The sequence below is a fragment of the Lissotriton vulgaris genome, chromosome 8, assembly GCF_964263255.1.
Source record: "Lissotriton vulgaris chromosome 8, aLisVul1.2, whole genome shotgun sequence".
Taxonomy (NCBI): domain Eukaryota; kingdom Metazoa; phylum Chordata; class Amphibia; order Caudata; family Salamandridae; genus Lissotriton; species Lissotriton vulgaris.
Genome location: NC_141696.1, coordinates 1,243,433,937 through 1,243,461,230, shown reverse-complemented (window position 1 = coordinate 1,243,461,230; position 27,294 = coordinate 1,243,433,937). Strand labels below are relative to the sequence as shown.

General features: G+C 47.1%; 1 protein-coding gene across 5 annotated transcripts in view; it reads right to left on the bottom strand.

Annotated features, from left to right (window-relative positions):
• Positions 1-1,734: 1,734 nt before the first annotated feature.
• SLC7A1 (solute carrier family 7 member 1) overlaps positions 1,735-27,294 on the bottom strand; it is a 668,243-nt gene continuing 642,683 nt past the window's right edge. For all 5 annotated transcript variants that reach the window (XM_086935153.1, XM_086935156.1, XM_086935155.1 and 2 more), the window contains one exon: positions 1,735-4,743. In XM_086935153.1, the coding sequence (XP_086791279.1) occupies positions 4,538-4,743 (206 nt within the window). In that variant the 3' untranslated portion in view covers positions 1,735-4,537. The remainder of the gene's footprint in view (positions 4,744-27,294) is intronic.

Below are 27,294 nucleotides of genomic sequence, written 5' to 3'. Positions count from 1 at the left end.
TGTTGAGCCAGTCCAGTGATGACACCCAGTTACCTTCAGATTGCCCACACACATCTTCTACAGCAGTTGCCTTAAGGCACTACGCTTTCAATTTCCTTAAAATTCATATTGTTTTAGTTTATATACACCAGGCACTGCTCAAGCCATGAAATGGGGAAAGAAAGTGCTATAGAAATGCACAATAAAAATCACTTAAATGTAAATGAGTTTGTATTTATATAGCGCCTTATACCCAGAGGTCTCGTAGCGCTGTATTCATACCACTGTGGAACCCTTCCTGGCTTTCCTGTGATATGTCCACTCCTGGGTACCCCCAAGGTGAAGCCAGGTATCCCAGCGCTGCTGGGGCCGTTGTGGAGATTAAGCAAGCTATTTTCCAGAGTCACAGAGTGGGACCCATGATTAGACTAGGCACCGAGGCGAGAATTATCAGGTCCAGGGAGATTGAGTCAAAGAGCCGCCGAGGCGGGAATTGAACCCTGGTCCCGGGCCAGACCTCTGCATCAGGGTCTGCCGCTCTAACCATTGAGCATGCTTCTCCACTTAATGCAATACTGCTGTAAAATAACCACACCACAATTCAGATTATCAAGGAAAAATCTGTGCATGTATCCTTTTTGGACTGACCAGGTCGGACCATCAATGTCCATTACATGTAGGTATGTCATATAGAAGTTTCACCCTTGCCGGCACATCTCTTTAAACAGCCTGTGTGTAACGGGAGTATGCCTCACATACTTTAATGGGCAGTCCAATGTATGTGCAGCATGTGTGTTAGTGCAAAAGCTTATCCAGTCTCTTTCTGAAACCATCACTCAGGTGTCAGAGACCACATATCCCATTTTACACAATGTGTATTCTCTCTTTCAAGTTTAAGAGGCAGTGTCCAGACTTAAAAACATGGCAGGGTATCTCAGTAGGACCATAGGCAATGCCCCTAATGTCACAGTATGAAGTGGATTCCGTGGAGTGCTAAACACAGAATGCACCCGTGCATTAAACAAAAAATTAGGAATACATTCATTGAAAAACACTGATCTTCTGCACTTCGGCATTGGCAAGCGGTGAATTGGGCGTAAGAAGACTATGGACCAGAGCTCCACTTCCCAGCACAGCTGCCTCTGTTTATGGAAATGTAAACCTTAATGTGATTTCTGAAGTAAATAAGGTTTGTTGGAATTTGAAAATGGAGTGAAGAATGACAGAGATCAAACAGACAAATACATGAATAATGTGTTTTGTGACCAACATGTAGGCTACTGTGAAGGATTTTAAATAGAAAACAATGTTCATCTACCACATAGAGATTTATTTATTAAGAGGGCTGTAAAAGAGTGCAGAGCAGATTTGTGCCAGCTTGCGAAAGCTATATAGCATCCGATCCACTGGCACGGAGCAACCAGTGTGACCTGGCACCACTTCCTGATGCACATAGCCTATGCCACAATGCCGGCTGCTTACATTTATCAGGTTTGAATGATAAAAGTCATCATATTTAGTGGTCCCAACACAAGTTTCCCAAAATAAATTGTGACAACAGTGGAATGTATCAGCCCCCCCTCAGAAACAGTCTTGCCCAATGGCTGAAATCCTCATTTTCTCAAGAACTTCAAAGAGGTGTTAGCAACAGCTGTGTAATAGTGTACAACTATAGATCTCTAGAACTGGATGACAGATGTATTGCTTTCTTCCAATGAATGGAATTCAGCATAAATTGTAGGTCGAACATGGGAGTTTCTGTAAAGACTGCTTCAGAAGATAGTTTATTTAAACTAAATTGCATTAGGGTGGCTGTAGTGTACGTCTGTAGGCTCTACAGTACATTCTTGTTCCATTATTAACAGTGGCATTCAAATACACAGAAAAATAGCATCTTAAGAGAATGAATACCATTCTAAACCTTTTAAAAAAGAGACAAAACAAGTGCTTTCCACAGCCGTGACGTTGAGGCAAATATTCAAAGAGTTTTGTCTAATTTCAGCCTGACCTAAATAAACAACGGTTATTCCATCTTCAGGTAAACCTCACCTTCAAGTAACCACAAACATAATGCAAATTCTTAAAGCACAGCATAATAGTCACCTAAGTGAAATTGGGCTTCACCAACTTTGTGAAGCTTTGTTATTTAAATTTCAACGAGTCGGTAAAACTAAAAAACTAAAAATAAAAAAAACTTCCCAGGAAACAAATCCAGTAATTAGTGGATTTTGTGGGAGGCAAAAAACAGTCATCCAGAAGAATCTCACGTAGAGTTTTTTTTTTTTACATTAAATTACCCAGCCACAGGCAAACATTTACTAAGGTTAGAAACTTTGCAAGAATAAGCCGCCAGAATTAATTTCACACGCACAAAGCTAAAAATCAGTTACACAACAAAATTTCTTTTGAAGTTAACCTTGAAATAAAGTACAGTAAAATACTCTCCAAACTATACAAAATTGCAAGTTGTAAACATATAACCAACTATAATAACAAGGCTAAAGCAAGATACTCTGTGCTTGTCAGGCGCTAAATAGATCATTCACTCACTCATCCACATAACTATTTACAGTGAAAATCCCATGTAACAGAACTTTTTTTGAACATAAAAAAAGTATTCAATTCAAAAACAGGGCTGTAGAGCACAATTTCTGTGCTAATGGTAATCACAAACTATTTACAGTAAGGCTTCCATCAAGGGGTAGAGGAGAATACTTCTGACTCATGGCTACTATTCCAGTTAAATGTGTAGAAACGCTTTACTGACAAGTAAGGGCACGTGCACATCTACATGAGGTGTTAATGTCGCTTGTAGCCTATTGACAACGTTTTGTGGCATCAGTGTCATACTGGTAAGAGGCAGGCTCATTCACGAAATGATCTGTTCCAACATAAGAATAACACTGTAAATTGCTGGAGGCTGATTTTTTGTCACTTTCGTGTTCAGAAATCCCACAATAAGGATTAATGAAGGACATGGAGTGTGATTTCCACTTGTAACTTAGGAAAATCTGCTTATAGTTTGCTGTTTCCTCAGATGAAATTTGACAGTATGTGTAGAGAGTGCGGGGGGGGGGGCTGGGAGGAGGGAAGGGGGGGGGGGGGGGGGGAGTTGGAAGCCATGTGAATGACCACATCTGAACTTCTCAATAACAATCCAAGTACTTCTTGATCTCTAATCTATGCACCTAAACATATTGCTAAACAAAACCCCCCCAAAAAAAGACCACATCAAGTTTGCAAACCGGATATGAAAATATGTCCATATTTGAAGCCAGGTGTTGGGAAACTGATTGGGCAAATTCGTATGATCACAATACTCACTCTTGTGGACAATTCACAGGAGTATATATAGGGCACAAGGAGAAAGCACGGAAATCAACAAACTGTGAAAAAATCCATGAATACTTCAGGAATTTCAGGTGCATTCCCAGATATGCAGAAATGCACGTATTCAGCACAGGTCTGGAATTTGTGTATTCCAGCCTATTTGCGTGAACTGGATGCTAAATACATGCCAGATTCTTTAGGGCCTGCTGTTGCACATTTGTTATGGGGGACTAGCACATCTCACTTTGCAACGATTCGGAGAATACCTGTATTAACAGTTCAGAATTCTAACAGCAAAGAGTAGCTGGCACTGAAGGTGCATAGGTAATGTCCATGGGAACATCTTTATGAACAGAGGATGAAGAGAAATTGCAACACTGAGTTCTCTTCTAAGCGCCACCGTAATGTACAGGGAAGTTATAATAAAAACATTATAAAAGCTACCAAACCTTTGCCCGTGAGACACAATAAGCAGCGTACAAAAAATAAGTTAATACTTCTATAAAATATCTTTCAGCTCCAAACTTAACGATAAATATTAGTCTTTGGACTTCCAGGATTTCGGCAACCATTTACACGTTTTAGTAAAAATGGATTCTTGGGCGAATTAACGGGTAATAAAAAATTTCACTCCTTTTGCTGGTACAGTCAGAGGAGACCAGCTCTTCGGTTATGTGCAGCACACTTTCCATTTCTTGCTTCAACATTGGAAAGAGCTGTACAGCCTGGGTCATGGTGGTATCTACAACCGAGGTGGGTTGAGGAGTCCATGTGCGTATCAACCATGAACCCAACAGACAACTGCAATGAAAATTATCCAACCTTCTGCAGCAAATACCACAAATGTTGCTTCTTTCCGGGAAAGCCTTGTATGCTGTAATTTTGTGACACCTCCGTCAACAATCTATATCATGGTTTTACCATTCAGAAGTCTTTCTGATGCTTTCTCCATAAAAAACTGTCTTTCTATAATCAAGTGACAAAGAGTTAACTTGCAGACCTAATGAAAGGAAAGTGTTCTTTTGTAGCATAAGATCATAGCAGCATTGGTGGTTAGCTACCAGGGGAAAAGCTACCCTTTGTTTTCACACACAAATAAATGGATTAAAATCAATAGTATAGCAGCTAGAGATGGCAAGTGTGCCTTTAGCTCAGCCTGCTTTACAGCTTCTCCTTCGCACTATGCCTCAAACAAAGGCAGCTGCAGACTGCATGTGGTGGTTGCAGTTTAGGATTCTTCTGTGCTCCATGGGTTGACAGAGGAGGACTCATCTGCATCATCAAGGAAAGCCTCTTTCTCGGGAGCAGCCTCATCAATGTTCTGGTTGGGTGTTCGTTTGCACCCATTTGAGCTTCTCTCTGCAGAACTCGAAGCTGCGTATGCTGCAGCTTCCGTGCTGTTTCGCACACCGTATCCAAAGTAAATGATGAAACCTGAAAAGACAAAGAAAAAAAACTGTTAATATGCCTGCGTTTTACAAAATGGTGCAACCGTACGTATTGAAGGATCTGAACAGTCTATAATGGCTTTACCTAGTCAGTCAATAGTTTTGTAAAAGTCTATGTAAGCAGAGGAGGGCCTGTAGAGAACAGTATGGGGCAGGGTCTAGGTTCTAACCACAAATCTTTCTGGGCACGAGCAAGACTTGTGCTTGGAAAAAGTTGTCAACCTTGCATGCACAATTTTATATTCATGCACAAAGGTGAAATCATCTGATGCAGATCTTTTCCACAGTGCTAAGGGATATTGCTGTTATGTGCCCACCCAAGACAGAGGTCCAGGCAAATGAGCTGGACATGGTCAAAACTAACTCCCTGAGCGGTTATCTGCAATACCATTTTCACATCTAAGTACTTCAAAACTTTCAGTTAAACCATAATAGTGTAAGTGGAGCACAAGTGTCATGGGTATGTACGAGGTGAACATTGTCTATATTCCAAGCTAAGTCTTTTTCGAATATTTATTCCAGCTTTACTTTGGAGTTAATACATCTGTGCTGCCAAAGGTTCTCAATACTGGCGAAAGATCACTACTATGACAATGTTTTGGTATCTACAGGAGGACACGGGACCGGACTAGGCAAAGAAGGACTAGAGAATTTAGACCCTATTCATTTTTCTGGAAGCCCTCTACTGAAACACTCTGAAGCAGTCAACTTTGGAGGGTGCAGAACATATTCATAAATCCAGAGTAGTTTCCACTGAAATGCCAGGAACCAAACCAGTTTTGGGAGCCCTAGACTACACATGTCAGGAGGAGGTCCGGTCGACGGTTTGCACTGCAATTGACAGACGTGGAGATACACATGCCCGTCAAATTGGTGGCTGCAGGTATGCCATTGAGTGGCAACCACCAGGTTTGAGTGTTGGATAATAACAGCAGAGTGTGGCACTGACCCCTAGCCCTGAAGAAGTTGCCGACCATGAATGACAGGCAACGAAACATGTTGGCTTCATATAGGTTAGAACGAGGCTCAACAGGAGAGTGTTGGTTTTAAGTTGAGCAGATACCCAGCAGCAAATAAAGCATATAATTTAGCTAGTGGTATCTAGCTTAGTTTTAATGGGGCGGAGCAATGAATAGTGGTGCTCTCACCCAGGGGGCTGGGCGATTATGGGTGCAAGCAGTTAGGTTCACATTTGAGTTCTTACGAATCACCTACACATTTATTCACCACATTTTCTTTTGTGGCTGGAAGGAGCCAATGATGAGAAGTGGAACACGCTGACTAGTACCAGTCAGCAGTTCCTTGGTGGTTGCTCCCGTGAGGTTCCTTCCTTCCCTACACACACTTTTTCACTACACTCTGAGAATCGAAAGGGAGGTAGTAATATATGTAGACACAGCCACGCAGAAGTTTTTAGTAAGGAAAGAGGCACACCCTGTTTAGTAACGCAAATGTGTTGCGGACTAGATATACCTTCACACAGTAGGAGGCAGGTGATGTTCTACAAAGCCTATGATAGCTGGGACCAGGTTTTTTTGTTGATAATACTTTGAGTGGAGCTCCCCGAGCCCCCTTTTTCCCCCTAGGCTCCTTCTTTGTTATGAGAGACCAGTTTTGGTACCTGTAATGTTGTCGATCACATGCTATCTAGTGTTCCAAATGGCACACTAAAGGATTTGTTTTGGTTTAGATAACGCATAGAAATAATTGAAATTGTGAACACCCACAATGCACCAGGGCACAAATATCGCCTCCGATTACGTGACTGAATACTTTCACTGGAGTTCAAGTGCCACTGGAGTATTAAATGTAGTAACTAGGATGTGCTCATTAGTGCTTTTGAGCCAGAAGGGGCATAGGAGGATCACGTCAGTCTACAACAGAACAATCTGCAAACTGAGTGTTACAATCTAATTACCATTTTTTGTTTGCAGCTTATGGTCTTGTAGATCACATGCTGTGCACGAACTGTAAAGGAGCACACTTCACTTTCAGGTCTGTGGTTTCATCTAACCTTAAATTAAATGTCTAGACTCAGGATATTGCACAATACCCTGCATACAAGGAAGCATCTCCGGTCCTTGTACTGTGTGTCAACCAATAGTTAAAAATTAACAGACTGTAGCCAAACTGCAAATTTTAAAAATCCACTTAAGTTAAACACTTTACCCAAGATTGAAGGTGCATTCCCTTTTAGCACCCAAATGATGGGTTACACCCTAGCATTCCTATGTGTCAAACGACAAACAGGTTAAACTGGATCACATCTTAGAGACAACAGTCTACCTAACTCGTAACTCGGTCTACACACGTGTGCTTTAACGTGTCATGTTCAAGCTGCACCCAAGCCCTTACCCGATCAGTCTATAAGCAGCTGATCTTATATTAAGAGATGGTTAATGGACTCAAACTAGGGGGAGAGGATGTGGCCTAACGGTGACAGCGGTCGACCTCAAAGCTGGGGATCTAGGTTTGACTCTCAGAAGGGACGCTCAACAGCCTGCGATTCTGGGCAAATCAATTAGGGTCTGCTTTCCTATGGTCACCCCACTTTTTGCTTCACTGGTTTTCGACTTAATGTGGCTGTGGGCTTGCTAATCAGCCCCACAGCCCAGCCGTGCTCTCTCTAGATTCAATACAATGTACTTTAGGTACATCACCAATGGACATTGGGTCACCTTATGAGCCCCTGTACAGTGTACTATAGGTACCCAGGGCATAGGTGCATCCAAGGCCTACCAGGGGCTGCAGCATGTATTATGCCACTCCTGGCTGGCCACTCACATTGACACAACTGGCTGATCACTCAGCTGGGGCAAGGTCGTGTAATCACCCCTTGCTTAGGTGTTGTATCCCTATACCTACCTTTACATATAGACACATATACACCTATAAGTCACTCCTATGGAAGGCCTTAACAATCCTGGAGGCAGAGTGCTTGGCTTTATGTGAGATGAGGCTCTAGCATGAGCTGAGCCTGTCTGCAGCTTTCAGAACCATGTCCTTATAGCTGTTCCATGATATAGCCATACCATATACTCTTAAGTGCATTATAATCCTCGCGGTTATTGCTAACTTTGGTTTGGCTTTATCAAAACATGATGCGTAAGGTGTCATACGCTTTTGAATACTACCCCCTTGCCAGTTCTGGCGATGGAGGTAGCATTCCACCCTTCTAGAGGGAGAAGACATGCTGTTCCTACTATTCCCGGTTAAAGTTAACCAGAGCCTCAGCATCACAAAATGGGAGTCCTTCCAGCGAGGGAGGCTTGGACAATAGGTTTCCTGTCTTGGGAGGTGCTAGCACCACCCCAGACAGGCTATAGTGTATTGGGGCAGGGAGGGTTGAATGAAATGAGACACTGCCTGGGGCACACAAGATGTCCCAGGCATAGTCCAGTTCAAACTGGTGCTGGGGCACTCCAGCCCCAGCTCTGGCGCGAAACTGGACAAAGGGAAAGGGGTGTAACCACCCCCTTCCCTGGTCCCACCCATAGGAGGGCCCTAGCAGGTAATCCAGCCCCTAGATTAAGTATATAGGTAGGAGCTGAGTCCCAAGACTTTAGATTAATCCTGACAAACTTGAAACGAAACTTTGGACCTTCGACGTTCTACTTGAAGATAGAAGACTGAGGAATCTCCCTTGTGGTCAAGGAGTGACCACCCTGCACAAGCAGGCACCATCAAGCGCTCAACGGTTTGCTTTGTCGTCACTCCTGCCGGAGCCCGAACACAGAGCCTGACAAGACCCAGACTTCCAGACTTCCTTCAGCCCGATCCACAGCCACAGCAAAGCTGAGACCCGTGGAGGCGACGCGAGACGTGGGACCGACCATCTTGGAAAGCCAGCGAATTGCTTTCCGTGCAACTTCTGAGGCACCCTCGAAGTTGTGCATTGGGGATTGAGAAGCCCCAGCCCCGAGCACCAACTACACCGAAGATCATCCCTCCACACACCCTTCTGCATTTTCCTACTCGACGCGTCTGTGCGGTCACTTGCCTGACTCCTGGTCGTCGTCTCCTGGTCCACGGGGATGCAGAGACAAGCTTCACAACATCACCTGATTGCTTCGCGACATCGCCTGGTTCCTTCCTGGTCACTGGCTAATGACCCAGACTCTGTCCCCTCTGCTTTCAGGGACTCTTCATCCTCGATCCGCCCTTGGATCCAACCAGACACTTCCGTCCTGGTAGCCTGCAGCATCTTCAAGGCTCCATAGGATTCAGCGACGAAACTCGACACACTTTGACACCTATGCACCCGCTTCCTGTGGGTGAGGTAACGCGAGTACTCCGGTGCTCCTGTGGGTATTAACTATCCTAGTGTCTAACTTTCAAGTAGCTTTCTCCCAGCCCATCCGGAAGTGACCTAAAAGAACTAGTTTCCAATTCTTTTGTTCCCATTCTAATTCTATGGTAACTTGTGTGTGTGTAAAGACACTGCACACGCCTCCCGTGGGCCTTCTACTTCCTATCCTTTGGTAGTACAGTGTAGCCCCAGCGATTCCCTAGGCCCTAGGCCTATCCTTTGTTCGTGACGTGGTTCTTATACCACTATTTTAGTATATGGTTTTAAGTGCCACTAGGGCTTTACTGTATATTGTGCAACTTATTGTATGATAATTAAGTATCTTGTTATGTGCTTGTGCCTCTGATCTCAAAGAGTTCAGAGGGGCTGTGTTAGAAATAAATGCATATATATTTTATATATAACTTGTGTGGTGTCCTTTCATTTGGTAAAACAGCTGGCTTCACATGCCCTCTTGAGTTTAGCCTAAGACTGCTTTATCCATGCTACCACGAGGATAGCTGGTCTATAAGGTTGACTTTACAACCATCATCATAAGGGTTGTTTGGACTGATACAGGGTGCCCACTAGAATAGTGGACATCACATATCAGGCCAACTTCTCACAGTGCCTACCAAAATTGAATGTTTCCGCCTGTAACGCAACTGATGCTCCTGTAAAGAGCTCTGATACCTTTGGATCACGTTTGCGCTATATGAAACTCCAAAGACAAAAAACTATTTGAAGATGTGTTACAGTGAGTATAACTCCATCTAAGAGTTTCATGCCACAACGAAGGTAAAAAAAAAAACCTTGGAGTTTTTGAATGCAGAGCACTTTGAAAAGGTTATGTCATCCAACTACCGGAAACTGTAGCTACTGCTGATGAGCTGAATACATTGGGATGTTCCAATAGGCATCCTTAAGATTTAAGATTTGCATGAAAACCTGATGATGTACAAGTGAGATGACTTTCCTAAGAGTTGCCATCTTGAAGTGAACAGTCTGTAAATGTGTGTTCAGAGGATACCAAATTCAAGCAGTACACTGAATATGCTCACGTTCCATTTTCGTGTACAGGAAAATCCTTTATAGCTGCTTTTTTAGTAATACAACAAGCTTCTTTAGCAGACAAATGTTCTTTGTTCACTTTGTGTTTGGGTGCTGGAAAGTGTGGAGAAATTTGAATAATTTGATAAGATTTTTTTTCAACACAGTGGATAAAACACATTTGTATGCTGTTTCACTTCAATCAAGAGGACTATCGTTCATCCTTCCCCCACATGTGAATGAGAACTGAATAATTTGTATAGGAACCTCTTCCTTGAGGTTTTCTCAAGGGTGCTGAAACTACAAGGAAATTTAAATCTTCACAATTAGAAGCTTTGTGACTCCTGTTGTACAGGAGAGGATTGTACAAATGCAAGGTTGCCTACCAGAACCAATTAGCTGTTTTCAACGTGATCAGCCATAAACCTTTGGTTCTGTAGAGCGCCCATAGATTTGGTAGAGTCTCTATCCTTCTGATTAACATTGGATAGATTTCTAAGCCTTTCAGAAAACTTTGAGAAAAATGTATGAGTAAATCTGTAAACCAGAAACATGAAACCGCACAAAACTGCAGAGGGGGATACCTACCAGCGAAAGTTTCGGTAAACTGATCAAATCTTATTCCCAAAAACGACTTTCCAAAATCTTTTAAAATAAATTTTTCCCATTATACCTTAGATCATATTTAACATTGCATTATGTAGCAAATATTTGTCTATCTATATATTTTGACTGAAAAAAGACAAAGGTTACAGGGACATTATAGTTGCGTTCAGATGTTAAACACAAAACCATAGAAACTCAGCAGTTATAGTTATCTGACTGAACTATAACTAGTGCCCTATGGTAACTATAACTAACGCCCCCGCAATGCAGTTTGCTCATCAATAATTACTGACCAAAAGTTGCAGTGATATCAATGAGGTCATAGGAAATGTCATGAGTTATGTAACATGTGGGGTATGTAGCAGTGCATGGTGAGGGCGCAAGTTATAGTTACGTTGGGCCATGAGTTATAGTTATTTGAGATAACTATAACTGCTAAATTTCTATGACTGTGTGCAATATCGGAGCACAATTATAACATCCCTGTAATCTTTTTTTTTTTTTGTGAAGTTCTAAGATTTCTTTAATTCTATTTCCTAACTATAACGTCCCTCTAACGTTTAGTTTTTTTAGTGAGTTTCAGTTTTTTAGAATATTTTATTAATGGTACTACATTTTGACCCATAAGTTCAATTTACAAGTTTATAAATACATTTTATTGATACATTCGTTCTTATTATATATATTTTAAAATTATGGTAAGATAACTTTTATAGTCTTTCTATAAATGCAATGCACCAAATAAAAAATAAAAAATGTTTAAGGTTTGGTCGCAAATTCTCTGACAAATAAGGGATCTGTTGGTAATGTAAAAGTTACTTACTTTCGGTAACGATGTATCTGGTAGAGATGATTCTAGCCGCAGATTCCTTAATGTCGAATTATCTCCAGACGTGAGACTGGATCCGGAAAATGTTCTTTCCCACAGCATCTCTGCACGCCGGGGGCAGTACCTCGTGACTCCGCCCTGACGTCGTCCGCGGGCGTGCCGTCAGCGAGGTCACATAAGCCCCACCCCGGCGCGATGACATTAGTTTTCTTCAGAGAACTTTTCCACGCCACAACGCGGAGCCGTCACAAACAAAAACTGAGAGAATATGGGAACAGTGTGCGAAAAAAAATCAGATAAACAGAAAGGGAAGAAACGAATGGTGAAGAACCGCACCATTCGGGGAAGTGCAAAGCATTGTGGCACCGAAAGTCATAGAAGGGAAGAGCAAAGCATAGCTACTGCAAGCCACCTTGCAAGCAAATATGACATTTTCCCTGGAGACAGAAAAACACATGAAAAATGTTGCAGCAGACGAAAGAAGCCTGCAACCACAGTCTATTAACAGTAAAGGACAAGAAGTCCAGAACAGAAGAGTAACAACAAATTACCCTAAGAAAACACCATCAAGGAGAGTTGCATCCCCTATAAAGAGCTAAGGGCTGAGGCACAGCCAAGAGACCCCAACTCAGAGGACTGCACATGAGTCAGAAATTCAGGCAATGAAAAAGGGAGGAAAGTAGGAGTAGGCCCCAGACAGGCAACACCAGGGTGTAGGGATGCAGAGGTACACATGAACCTACCGATCAAGTACTAGAAAGGAAGGAGTAGATGCAAACAAACAGAACAAGCATCCCGCTAGGGAGGAAGTGAAAGAGGGCACTCGCAGAAGACAAACCACCCAGTGGCAGGCGAGCGCAGAAGACCAAGCTAAGGGTCCTCGCAGAACAGTGAGGAAGGGCGGGTCGTGAAGGAATCTGCGGCTAGAATCGTCTCTACCAGATACATCGTTACCAAAGGTAAGTAACTCGTACATCTGATAGAGACTACTAGCCGCAGATTCATTAACGTAGAATAGATACCCTAGCCATACCCAGAAGGGAGGAGGAGGGCCTGAGAGAGAGCCTCCCAGTAGGAAGAAACAGAGCCCCTGCAGGGGATGTACAAAGAGGACAAGAAGGGCGTCTCAGCCCCCACCAAGCAGAAGGAAGCAAGAACAAGGCGAAGGGAGGCCAGTACACCCCAAGCTCTGCCAAGATACCAGGGACATCTGCCAGAGAGCCCCGAAGGGACAGACAACGGCAGAGGAGTACCGAGGAAGAAAGAATCACCCCAAGACTCCAAGGAGAAGGGGCAGAAACGGAGGCAAAGTCCTCCACTGGAAAACACACACACAGTGAAGGGGACAGCTGAACCGGCCACAGCCTTGAGACAACGGGCAAGGCTGAATGGCCCCACAGCCAAGAAAGGCAGGCAGGAGAAGAAAGACGCAGTCGTGCAAGGCTCCAGCAGAACAAGAGGTAGGAGAACAAGGACCCACGCCAGGACCAGAAGAGCAGGCAAGCGCAGCTGGCAGGTGGCAAGCACCACAAAGCCGAGCACTCAGACCAAGCCGAGCTCAAGACGAAAGCAAGGCCAGGGAAATCCCCAAGGAGACCGTTCCGGACAGAAACCGACCCACGAAAAGAAGCGAGACCAGCCAGAAAAGAAGAAGAGACAGACAGAGGACGAACCAAGCCGTCAACCAGAATACAGGAAAATACCCCCCCTCGAACACCAGACAAGAGGACCAGGCAGAAACGCCGGACAAAAAAGGGGGTGGAAACACCATAGCACAACGCCGCAGACAGCACGCCAAAACTGGTCTAGCGATGTAGTGGATACTGAGAATGACAGAACTTGGAGCAGAGCAAGCTACGCCCAGACAAGATCAAAGAAACCGCACCAGCGGAATACAACAAGGCAGGAGAGGTGAGGAACCCGCAAAAGGGAGTCCACACCCACCCAGTGTAGGACAGAGCTATACAATAACTACAAGTACCCAATGTAGGGTATGACAGGTCCGAAAGAAAACATGGGAACCACTCTTAGGGAAAAAATCATTCATCAGAAAACAAGAACATAAGACCTGCGGCAGGAACCACAGACGGCTTAGCAATCAGCCAAAAAATACACACTTGCCAAAAGGGCTGAACCAGCAGCCAACAGAAGAATAGGGCCAACCAAGGGACCTCACTCAAAAACACCAGATTCCAGGAGCAGGTGGGATAACGTCTCCCATGAAGCCCCGGAGGATCAACAAGCCAGCCTACGGAGGGAGAGGTGGACGGAGTCACGCAAGTTGACGCTGAATGGCAGAGTCTGCATGAGTGTTAAACAAAAGGACCCCATCAAAGGGCAGGTCAACCAGACACTCCCTAATATTCTCGGGGAAAACAGCATCCCGCAGTCAGGCATGGTGCTGGAGAGTGGCCATAGCACGATCTAGAGCACCTGCCACATCCAAGGCTGCATGACGAATAAAAGCTGCCAGTTCCCGACGTCCAACACATGGTGCCGTAGATCAGGGCAGGCACTATCAGGGGGAACCTGAGAAAGAAGGGACTCCACAGAATCCCACAGGCTGGAGGTAGCCCTGGTCAATACACAAAGAGTGTTGAGCGCCCGCAAGGCAGCAATGGATGAAGCGAAGTTGTTACGCCCCCATGAATCCAACCACCGGGCCTCCCCGGATGGAGGAAACACCACCACAGGCAAGGACGGAAAAGCTGTCAGCAGAGGAGTGAAAGGAAAGGCAGACTGGGTCGTGCAGCGCAGGACGGTGGCGATGCAGGAGCGGCTGAGGCACTGGATCACCAATGGCAGAGCTATGGTGGAAAAGCTCGAAGAAATTATCTGTAGGGAAAGGGGTGACAGACTCGCCCAGCCGTAAAATGCCAGCAGCCGTGGAAATAGCCCAAACAAAGGCGACACTGGCCTCCGTAGGGCGCCGCAGGGGAGAAAGCAATTCCTCAGTGGGCGTCGGCTGCAAACTGAGCTGTCCGTCCCCAAGTCCAGGTATTGGGGAAGTGGCCAGCCCCGGAATGTTGGGGGATCCACGGACGGGTGGGGAACCTGAGGGGCCCCCGGGGAGGGTGGAGATGCCGGTGGAGGGTCCAACTGCAGACTTCAGAAAGGAGGGCCCAAGGACTTAGGCTGCAGGGATGGCCAGGAGCCTTCCCTGGAAGATGCCGGTGAAAAGGCAACAATGTGGCGCCCTGTCTCCGGAGAGGAAGAAACCAGCAGATGACAAACCTCCGGAGAGGAGGGAACCTCCTCAGAAGACTAATCATGGACCTAACGCCGGCATGGTGCCGTAGAATGCGCCACAGAGGGAGCCGAGTGGACCTCCTCCACCACATGCTCCCCAGGAGAATGGGGCGGGGTCTGAGCCAGTGCGGCTAAGGAACAGCGCCGAAAAGGTGCCGGCTCGACCTCACTCAGGGCAGCCGTCCACCGAGAGGGACTCTGGAAAGCACCCTTGGCACCAGCCTCCACCTGCGGCACCGCCAGGGCCGGGGAGGAAAGCCTCCGGTGCCAAAACGACACCGGCTCGGCTTCTGGAGTGGCAGCCGCCTGCTCCGAGGGCAGAGGGGGACTCGGGGACAAGCCTGAGTCCCGGTGACCTCCTGTGATGCCATAGGGAGCCCCGTAGGGATGTGCGGCGAGGCAGGGACGCCACGGGTCGCGAAGGACTACCCATCCACGACACCACCCTCCTACGACCTGAAGCCCAAACCTTTGGCGCCGGGGCCGAAGCTGCCGGAGACTCCGCAGAAATCCCTGTGCGAGGCAAGGGATCTGTGGAAGTCTCAGGAGGTGGAGGAGGGGCCAAAGAAGCCTGCAGTGCCGCAGCATAGGCTGTCATTTGGGCCCTAGTCGCCCCGACGCCAGGAAACAGCGAATAGGTTGCCGACGGCGGGGCAGCACGACCCAAGGGGAGCCAGCGCCTTCCGCCGAACGAGGACAAGACCTCGGAGATAAACTACAGGACCTACCAGCTTGCAGGCGACGCCCTTGGGGCCATGGCGCGGGGCGATGGCGCAGACGGAATCGGTGGTTCCTGACCTCCTAGGTAGGGGACGGACGCTGGGACGACACCGACCTGGACAAGCGGACCGACCGCAATTTCATCAGGCGCTCGCCGGGACTTCAGTTTAAGGTGCTGACAAGCTTTGCAGTCCATAGAGTCATGGTGCTCGCCCAAACACCACATACATATCGGGTGAGGGTCCGTCGCGGACATCTGGCGTGCACAATCCGTACACGACTTGAAGCCCGAAGGCATTCGCACACTGTTCCACAAAACAAAATGTGAAAAGGAGGCCTGAAAACAGGTCAAGACACGAACCGGATCGGAGCTGCGCGCGGAAAAGAGAAAAACTGATATCAGCGCACCAGGGTGAGGCTTATGTGACCTCGCTGACGTCACACCCGCGGACGACGTCGGGCAGAGTCAACGGTACTGCCCCCAGCACGCAGAGATGCTGTGGCAAAGAAAATTTTCCGGATCCAGTCTCACTCCTGGGGATAATTATACGTTAAGGAATCTGCGGCTAGTCATCACTATCAGATATTGCACACATTCAATACTAAAGCAACAAAAAATGTAATAAAAACATGCAATTGCAATTTCAATAAGTGTATCACTGCCTGTGAGTGACTACGTGGGTATGTGACCAGGTGTGTGAGTGGCTGTGTGGATGCAAGCGGTTTTTGTGGGTATGTGAGTGGATGTATGGGTGTAAGTGGGTGTGTAAATAGGTTTGTGGGGGTCCCTTTTTATATATTTTTTTAAATAATTAGGGTCTGGATCGGCCTGAATTTGTGAAGATCTACATATCCTCACACGCAAAAAAAATGTTTCTTGGCAATTTCTCGCCCATGAGGGGTCCCCTCACAGACCCCTCCATCTGCCCAAGGGGGGCAGGGTACCTTTACCCTAACCTCTTCTATCACTTTCACATTTTATTTTCCCCTCTGGGAAACATGTCCTGATGCACAAAATGGCAACCACAACTTTCCTCTCAGGTTGCGGCTTGCCAATCATTGCATTGCTGTAGGAGTATGGATCCGCGGATACACCGCAGTGGATCTGCATCTCTAGATAAACATATATCTTTTTACTTTAATAATTCCAAAACGACTGAACAGATGTACAACAAATTATATAAAGCACTCTCTCTGGACCATGATCTAGCTTTCTGCTAAATTTGGTGTAATTCCGTTCAGCGGTTCGGGCTGTAGTTGTGTCCAAAATCCCTATGAGAAATTGCATGGGGGAAACACGTTTTGGGAGCCCCTACTTTTCTTGGCCCACGCTTGACGGATCACCCTGAAACATTCCAGACAGCATCTGAAGTGACAGGCAAACTAGTTTAGATTCATATGTGAAGATTCATCAAACCGCACCAAAGTTATTAGCAAAGCAAAAAAAATTCTAAGGAAACTAGTTCCGGAGTACAACTAGCTACTGGCGCCTGCCAGTAGTTAATATATTCATATCACGACAACAGATTCAAATAAGATTTATTGACCATCAGCATTATATTTTCACATGTGGACTGATAATTTATAAATCGGTCATTCGTAGGCCGAAAGTAATTGTGTCAATTTGCTTTTGGATTATGGAATAATATAGTTCCTTGTTAAGTTTGTTCACTTTTTGATGCATCGCCAAGGAGAGTCATACAGACTCACTAATAGGAATCCTCTGAATAAGGTCCTTGAAACACTGACCTACAGTCTTTAATGGTAACTAAAGTTGCCCCCGAAAACGTTTTTTCCTCGCTCAGAACAATTAATGTCAGTAACATTTAAAATAAACAGGACATGAATTCTGAACAATTAACTAGATTTCAACAGAGTAACACAAATCAAAAAAGTCTTTATCTTGAGGTGCATTAGAAACACACAACAAGAGCACATCAGATGATGGAGCTACTTTACTACTAAAAGAGAAGCACATTCAATCACAATATGCTGTATTAAAGTACAACCGGGATATCTCTATAACAGGGTGGAGCTACAGCCGGAGATAATATATAATCATTAAATTGCCAACACGATGTCTTCAAAAGACAGCTCCCAAAGTCAGCCTGTACAGGAACTTGTAGACATCAGCATTAGACGAACACCGCAAGCATTCAGGAAGAGCCTCAAGACCTGGCTCTTCAGATGACAGAGCTGCTCAAATCCCCTTCTCTCCCCAGCACCTTGAGACATTCACAAATCGATTGATTGACAAATGTACTGTTATTGCAAAAACAGTCTTGCGCCCACTCAAGATCACCAAACTGTAAACAACTGCATTTAAAACAGAGCAAACTGGGAAAAATTTGAATGAAAATCTTGTATACAGCTCTAATCAAACACATGCAACGGTCTACAAACCTCTTAGCTGAAAACATAAGAGTTGTTTTGCACTGAATTAATTCCAGCCACATCATCAGGAAACTAAACAAGTCAAAGTACCTGGGGTTCTGACATGTGAATTAGCAACATTAGGGGCAGAAAATCTGAACTGACTGCTTGGGTTACTTATAGACAATCATTACTGAAACTAAAATACCCAAATATTATACAATAAATTAAGATAGGTTTTAATTATTCTTCCAACCTCCCCAAGAAGACAATAAGTAACTCAACTGTAGCTGTAGTTCTCCAGTATGGGTATCTTTCATAGATTCACATGCTTAAATCATTCCCCGTCGAATTGGTGATCCCACAGTATTATAAAAAAGCAATCATATTAGTAGCATAGGGTACAATGGCACTAGGCCATGACTTTAATAGCCTTTCTATGGACTTTTTTTAAAAAAAGGACCAAACTTAGTCTACAACCAATTGGTTGACAGCACCCTCTAGAACCTTCCCCAGAGAGGCTAGTTCCCTCAGATTTTCAAGCACAAGTGGAAATAAATATAATCCCAACTAGTAAATGGAAGCCTCTAGAGGAGATGGGTGGGTCGCATATGAATCTATGAAAGATAACAATATTGGAGCTAGAGGCAAGTAACTTTTTTCTTCTCCGGGATTGGATCTTTCATAGATTCACATGCCTGAATTCGAATAGTTATTTTAAACAAACAAGGGAACCCGAAGAGTAACTAAGGATCCCGGGTGTCAATTATATCATAGAACAATGGTCCTTAGAGAGAAAATTCTGGAAACAAATGAAATATAGACCTTAATGGGTGCTATATGCGTTCAATGTCCAGTCGGACAAGGAACTTTAATTTTCAATGCAATCAAATGAACATAAATAGGGAAACAACACAATAGAGTGGGACGCAATCCGGCATCCAGTACCCAAAACAGGAAAACGAGAAAACATTACACAAAGGATTTCAGGCTAAACAAGAGCTTGGAAGCATCAGGGAATTAATCAAGCTAACCACAATAGTAACCACATTATTCATACACATTGATTAAACGTGGCACTATCTAGTTTGTCGACGATGTTTCGATCCCGTGCTCAATAGATAAAGGGATCATCATCAGGACTAAAAAATGCAATACCTGGAAAGAAATACAATGCCTGTTGAGGAAAAAACAGGGGAGCCTGTCAAGGAACTTAGGAATCAAAAAGTTTCAACATGTTAGCAGAGCCATGCATTTACACAACACATTCATGCGAAAAATATGGCAAGGGCGTGAATTAAAAACAATTACAACTAATGTGGCACGGCCTGTAGAACAAAGGGTGTTCTCAAACGATAAGCGTTGGAAAAAGAAAGGTGAAGAAGAGTGCAGAGACAATGGTAGCAGTATAATTGTGCCTAAGTACGTGCCGAGAACGGGTCATGCTGGGCATCACACACGGTGTTGTGGCGCATCATAATTGTGCCTAAATACGTGCGGAGATCGGGTCATATTCGGCATCAACCACAGTGGTGTTTATGAAAACGGTTATGTAATTAAATAGGGCGACAAACCTCCTGGAGTTGCGAAGGTGGTTTCAAAGGGCGTGATGCGAGGCCTGGCTGTCAATACTAAACGGTGAAGGATAAAAGGAATAAGGATTTAGCAAAGGGGCTGATACTGCAATTATAGCGTATCTCATTAAGCGAACCCCGCTATGGGAATTACCTTAGCCCTTCTAGTCAAAGTAAATGATTCAATAACAGCCGGGAGCAGACTTCAGCCAGGGGAATCCGGGTTAATGCGAGCAAGCGGAGATGGAGATAATCTCGACAATGGGCTTGGTTGCACTGTGAATGGAGAGGTGGGGAGGGGGTTAGATACAGGGCGTATGGCCATTCGGAGGTCGAGTGAAAACTGAGAAGCCAGCACGGCTACGCTTACCTTTGGGGATGCGGGCGGCGAAGCACCTATGGTTCAGATGTGGGATAGCCGGAATTAAGCATCTTGTGTATTACTGTGAATAATATAGGAACTGTTTAAGCGGCCATGTTGGGTGAGGACAGATAAAAAGGACAGAAAGTATTTGGGGCGCTCCGAGCTGCTCAGATAGTGCCAATATCAGTGTCAGATCATAGCTTGATTACCCTGGGTCTTAATTGGGCAGGGCCCTCCCTCAAATCTCCTCGATGGTATTTCCCGCTAGCTTTGACCTGTGATCTGGTGGCCAGGGAAGAGGTGCGGACAGCCATTGCCGATTTTTTTTGCACAATGACCCGTAGGATACCACCCCCCAGAACAACTGGGATGCTTTTAAAGCAGTGATTCGAGGGAAGTGCATCCACCTAAATTCAAACTTAAATAAACAAAGGGCGAGGGAAAGGGAGGACTTAGAAGAAGAATTGGGAGCAGATGAGCGTGCGCACAAGGCCAACCCAACACGAGCCCTGCAGAGGCAGCTTACTGCCCTGAGGGGCCAACTCTGATCCATATACTCTAGCCGGGCGGAATTCACCCTCCTGAAGATCCGTCAGTCCTCTTTTCTGCAGGGCAACAAGGTGGGTCTCCACTTAGCACGCCAGCTTCGTGTACAAAGGGAGAAGGACTACATTGGGGGGGATTTTAGATCGCCAGGGCCATATCACGCACTCAGACACTGTTAAGGCCAACGTGTTTGGGAATTTCTACAGAGAGCTGTATCAGGGCAGTTCCCCGGACACTTCCCGCCAGCAACGGGATTTAGACATTCTGGACCTCCCACAACTGTCAAAGGCATCGGCGGCGGAATTAGATTCCCCCATTACCCAGGAGGAGGTCAGTGCAGCCATCTCGCGGCTCAAACTGCACAAAGCCCCAGGTCCTTACGGCCCACTTTTATAGATGTTTTTTCCGCAGAGCTCCTCCCCCACCTCACAGCCTAGTTTCAGGCTGTTGCTTCTGATGAGCAGGTTTCTAGTTCAATGGCAGAGGCGGTGATTTCCGTCATCCCCAAACCAGGTAAAGATCCACAGTTATGTGACTCTTACAGGCCAATTGCGCTCCTCAATTTGGACGCCAAGCTTTACTCTGCGATGATTTTAGCGGCGCGTTTAGAAGTGTTGATGCCCACCTTAATACACCCCGACCAGTTGGGATTAATCAAAAGCAGACAAACCCATGATAACATCAGACGTACAGTCCATTTGATTGAAAAGGCCATGAGGTTCCAGATTCCCGCAGTGCTGGTAGGTCTTGATGCGGAAAAGGCCTTTGACCGGGTCGATTAGGCCTTTCTCTTTTTAACTATGCAGAGATTCGGGTTTGGGGACCCTATTATTAACATGGTGAAGGCAAACTACCATCAACCTACCTCGCGAGTGATGGTCAATGGTCGTTCCTCCTCCCCCTTTGCTCTGAGTAGAGGTACGCAGCAGGGGTACGCAGCAGGGGTGTCCCCTCTCGCCACTATTATTTGCTCTAAGCATATAACCCCTGGCGCTTAAATTCCAAGCGAATGACGAGATCCGGGGCATTCCCTTTGGCGGGGTGGAGCATAAAGTTTCACTATTCGCCGACAATATCCTCCTTTCTCTTGTAGACCCGACACAGTTGCTGCAAGCGGTGCAGGGAGAACTGCACAGCCTTGAGCAAGTGGCCGGCTTTAAGGTGAACTACTCTAAATCATTCATACTTAATCTTACCCTCTCCCCTATTCTATTCTATTATTCTATTCTATTAAAATTATTTATTACGCGCACTATCACCAGCGGTTTCTTGGCGCTCATTGACATATTGCGTTGACATATAGCGTTGGTCAAGGGTGACATATAGCGTTGATCAAGGGTGAGGGATTAATCATAGGCAGCTTGAAAGAGCAGGGTTTTTAGAAGTGTACGAAAGCAGTCGTACGATGGACAGAGACGGAGAGAAGAAGGTAGGGCGTTCCAGGTGGAGGGAGCCAGTACGGAAAAACTCAGACCTCCATGCTTTTTCCTTTTAAATCTTGGGACCTCAAGGAGGTTTAGTGATGCTGAGCGAAGAGCTCTGGGAGGAATGTGACGGGACAAGGCCGAACAGATGAACCTGGGAGCTGCGTCCGATAGGGCCTTAAAGGTAGTGCATGCCAGTTTGAAGGTGCAGCGTTTGGAAACAGGGAGCCAATGCAGGCTGCGGAGGAGGGGAGTGACGTGCTGGTGTTTGGGCTGACGAAAGATCAGGCGAGCAGCCTGATTCTGCACCAGCTGAAGTCGATGGAGGTGACATGCAGGAATTCCTGCGTACAGAATGTTGGCGTAATCAAGCCTGGAGGTGATGAGCGCAATGACAACCTGGATCAGGGCCTCTTTAGTAAGAAACCTGCTGATCTTGCGGATCCGCCTGAGGTGGAAAAAACAGGCAGAGGTGATCGCGTTGATATGTGGTCTCATTGATAGATCTTCGGAGATGATCACCCCCAGGCTTTTAACTGAGCTCACAGGAATAGGTGCAGTCCCCAAAGATGTAGGCCAGAAGGTGGAATTCCATGTGTGATTGGGGCCACCCACCAAAACGAGCTCAGTCTTGGTGGGGTTCAGTTTTAGGTGGCTATGGTACATCCACTCTGCAATAGTCAGCATGGTGGCCTGAAAATTACTTCGGGAGGAAGGGAGGGAATCTATGGGGAAAATTAACTGAAGGTCGTCTGCATAATTAAAGATAGTGACCGGGGAGTTGCGGAGGGAGGCTAAGAGTGGTTGGAGATATAAATTAAAAAGAAGAGGGGATAGTGCAGAGCCCTGTGGGACACCGCAGGAGAGGGAAGTGAAAGGTGCGGAAAAAGTGGAGAGGTGGACGGACTGTGAACGCTGGTGAAGGAAGGATCTGAGCCAGTCAAGGGCCACTCCTTGAATGCCGGCATTGTGGACACGGTCGATCAAGATGGTGTGATCGGCCGTGTCGAATGCCGCTGAGAGGTCTAATAGGACAAGGGCTTGAGAGATGTTTTTGTCAGCTCCTTTCCTAAGGGTGTCCATGACTGCTACAATGACCGCCTCGGTGGAGTGGAGGGGTCTAAATCCCGCTTGTTGAGGGTCTAAGAAAGATGATTTCTCTATAAAAGAGCTCAAACAGCGGGTAACGTAGGTCTCCAAGATCTTACCTAGGTAGGGGAGAAGGGAGATGGGTCTGTAGTTGCTGAGTGTAGTGGGGTCTGCATTGGGTTTCTTTAGTATTGGTAAGACTGCAGCTTGCTTGAAAGAGGATGGGACCTCCCCGGTAGCAAGGGAGTTGTTAAGTAGCGCTAACGGGGGGCCGGGGCAAGCAAGTTGCGGAGGTCTTTCGCCTAAAACTTACAACATCTTTTCAATGGGCGAAGCACTCCTTACTCTACTTGGGAGTGCGTCTCTCGGTTAAACTGGGCGATTTATATAAGTTGAACTATCCGCCTCTTCTGGCCCAATTCGAACAAGATTGCAAGCGTTGGTCACCCCTCTACATTTCTTGGCTGGGTCGGATGATTGCGGTTAAGATGACGGTTTTACCCAAATTTTTATACTTATTTCAGGTGCTCCCTATAGACCTAAATGGGCTTCTACTGCCGACCCTCCGCACGTTGATCACTAAATTCATCTGGCAGGGCCCGCCTCCCACTTCATGTCCTACGCCGCCCATGCGCCCAGGGGGTTTGGCACTACCTGATTTTACCCTGTACTACCAGGCCGCACAGCTTCGGGTGGCTACTGAGTGGTCGGTTAGGGAATCAGAGAAACATTGGCTTCACATGGACCGCGCCGTAGTGGGGCGGTATATATGGGATGCGTTATGGAAGCCTAAACTGGATCCTCCTGCCAATGCTTATATCAGTACTCCCACCTGTACAACTCTTACCACATGGGATAAGGTTACCAAGAGAGGGGGCTGGACCTCTTTCCCTTCCCCTTACACGCCTATTCATTTTAACCCAGATTTCCCTCCGGCACTCCATAAGGGCCCCTTTGACAGCTGGAGGAAGGGGGGACTGCCTTAAAATAGCTGACCTGTTTCAAGATGGGGAGATTACGACGTTTGCAGAATACAGGGAGGAATTTGCGCAGCTGCAGAGTGAACACTACCACTACCTGCAGCTTAAACATTGGGTTTGACGCCTCCCTTTCGGGAAGCGGCTATGAGGGAGCGTACGGCAATGGAGAAGTTTGTGGGCCTGCAGGCGTGGTCCATGAAGGGGGCCGTTTCGGCCATCTATGAGATGCTGCTTTTCCACTACATTTCCCCACGAGCGAGGTACATGCAGTTTTGGGAGCAGGTTTTAGGGAAGGAAATTGACGATGGGGAATGGTCTAATGTCTGGAGGGATGTCTGCAAGCATAACCGATCACTGTCTCTTTGAGAAGCACACTATAAGGGAGGCGCTAGGGGGCGCACAGCGACATGGCTGCCTGAGCAGCAGCTCCGCCGGGCGATCGTCCACTTTGGTGAATCTCGCCGTTTTCGCCCCGGCCGCCGGCTCCCCGAGCACCACAGCGGATGGGGGAAGCGCTGTAGCACTAACTGCGGTGAAGAAAGGCCCCCGGCGGACATGGATTGCTCCTCAATTTGCCGATGAAAAAAGCGGAATGTCCGAGTGCCTGACAAGATGGCCGCCGCGATGGGACATGGACACAGCGACGATGGAGCAGGCAGTCAACGATCGACCATCCGTGCTCACCGCAGCGTTTCGAAGGTAGGGTCTTGAGGTCTGGCCCTTCCGCTGCCGCTGCACTATCCTTTGTCGCGCTGCAGAGCACCAGGGACCCCCGTAATAGCGCCGAAGTGACTGCCTGACAAGATGGCGGCCGCATCTCAAAAAACGCGGGCATAGCCGACCCCTCTCCGGATCCAGAGGCTGTGCCAAGACCCTGCGGGCGGTCCGGTGCGACAGAGAAGGTGACAGCAAGCTGCTAAGTACCCAGCGTGGAGGGCAGTACTGAGCACGGGCACGGGAGGTGGCATGTACACGCGCCTACAGGTTGGGTGGTGATGGCTGATGGCAACGCGCGTTGAGAGTGGCGGACAGTCTGCGCTCGTCTGTGCTGCCTGCTGCACTGCGGGGGTTCGCCCTTACTTCGGGAACCTGTGGCCATCGCTGCCCTGCCCCTTCAGCCCATGAAAGCACGGAGCTTCCCTTCTGTGGCGCCCAGGTCGGTGGCTGACAAGAGTAGCGAGGGCTGACTAGCGACCACGTGCGTGGCCGCCCCTCTCGGATCGGCGCACACAGACCCCGGCATTGCTAGTCCACCGAGGCTGGAGCGGAGGGTTGCAGCCTGACATGCATTTGTGCCTGCGGGGACAACACACCTACTGAGATGGCTGCCTAGAGGTACCGCATGTGGAGGGAGAGTGATGGACATACCGCGACAACACGCCACCTGAGGGGTCGGTGAGGCCCGAGAAATCATCTGCACAGCGAGCTGCCGCACCGGATCGCATATTCCGCGCGGCTGAGCGGCCACAGGCGAGTATTCACCTGAACTGCGTTTCATACAGCTTCTTTAGCATCGCCCACACCTGTACACCGGGTGGAGAGTTGTGCCCCTGGCGGACCTCTATAAGGGTATAACCCAGTAAAAGTTTGGTTCTGGGCACTGTATTTATGGTTGTGAAAGTTACAGATTGGTGCACTGGATGGGAATGGCTTCGGCAGGTTGGGGTTGCTGGAGTGGGTGGGTTCAGGGGGGGCGGGTTGTTTGAATGTACTGTTAGACCGACAGAGTATGTAATGTCTTTTCGTGCTGGTTCCCCGTTAGTCCTGGCTACTGCTGTGCCAATTGGGACTCCTAAAGGAGAGGAACTGGCAATACCTATGCAATTGATTGAAAATATGCGGTCATGCCTTATGTCACTGGATTTTGATGGGGACCAGGGAGGCGGGTAGACGCAGTTTAAACGTTCTCAAATGGAACATTAGAGGGTTCTCACAGCCACGTAAAATACGGCAGATATTTGCCAGCCTGACAAGGTGGAATGTGGACATAGCATTCCTACAAGAATCTCACCTGGCCCCGCATTCACACGCACAGCTGGGGTCAAGGTGGGCGGAAGAGGTTTACGGGGCCTCGTACTCTTCTTACTCTAGAGGGGTGATCATTTTGGTGAAACGGGGGGTGGGATTCGAGACTCGCACTGTAACACAGGACCCATCAGGTAGATTTTTACTGGTATCAGGTACATTGAGAGGACAGAAAGTGACGTTGTTGAATGTATATGGTCCTAACACAGACGCCCCGGATTTCTTCCGGGAGGTGTGGGGACACTTGCAGAAACACAATAGCACGCACATATTATGTGGGGGTGATTGGAACGTGACCCTACGTGACGGTTTGGACCGTTCAGCTAACTCAGTAGAACAACACAAACAATCACGCATACTGGTGGGACACATGATGAAAGACTTGGGTTTGGAGGATCTTTGGAGGTTGAGGAACACTGACGCAACTGGGGCCACGCACATTACGGCTTCCCACAACAGCTGGTCCAGGCTGGATTACTGGCTGGGCTCCTCTGACCTGGCGCTATGGGTGCGGCACCTGCAGGTGCTCCCTCGCACGCTATCAGACCACAATCCTGTCCTCTTGCAATTAGACATTCCAAGATACACACCCCCCCCTTCCAATGGCGTTTTAACTCGCGTGCTCTAAGTGACGCAATTTACTCAGTCACGATCAAGAAGGCGATTAAGGATTACTTTGACCTTAATGCCCCTTCGACTGATGACCCCTGCGTCCTCTGGGAGGCATTCAAGGCCACGATTAGAGGGGTCTGTATTAGCACCACAGTGGGGGTTCTGAAGGATATTAGAGCTCAGATACGCAGATGCGAGCAGCAGATGAGAGACCTGGAATCCCTATATGAGACCACTCAAGATGTCCTACACCTAGCCAAACTCCGTGAAGTACACACAGAGCACGCAGACTTTCTCGACTCCGAAATGAAATATTTGAATCGTACACATGTGGCTAGAGCCTTTGGGGAAGGAGGTAGACCGGGGGCTTTATTAGCTAGGAAGATATGTACGGGTCGCGGCCCTACTGCGATACTTAGGGTGAAGAACGGGGAGGGAGACACACAGACCCATGCTGCAGACCTATTGAAATGCTTTGTTAATTCTTTTGGGTCCCTCTACAAGTCCCAGCCCACTGCTCCGGCTGCTGACACCTATGAATACCTGCACGATGTAGCGATCGGATGGCTGTCAGATGCGCATAGGGAATACTTAGCAAGGCCTATCACGGCGGATGAGGTTACTGAGATCATAGGCTCACTTCCGAATGGTAAGGCACCTGGCCCGGATGGGTTCACCTCGGAATTTTACAAACAATATGCAGACGTCCTAGCGCCACACTTAGTGGATATGTATGGCACCTCCTTTGAGAAAGAGGTGCTCCCCCCCACATTACGCGAAGCTATGATTATCGCTCTCCTGAAACCAT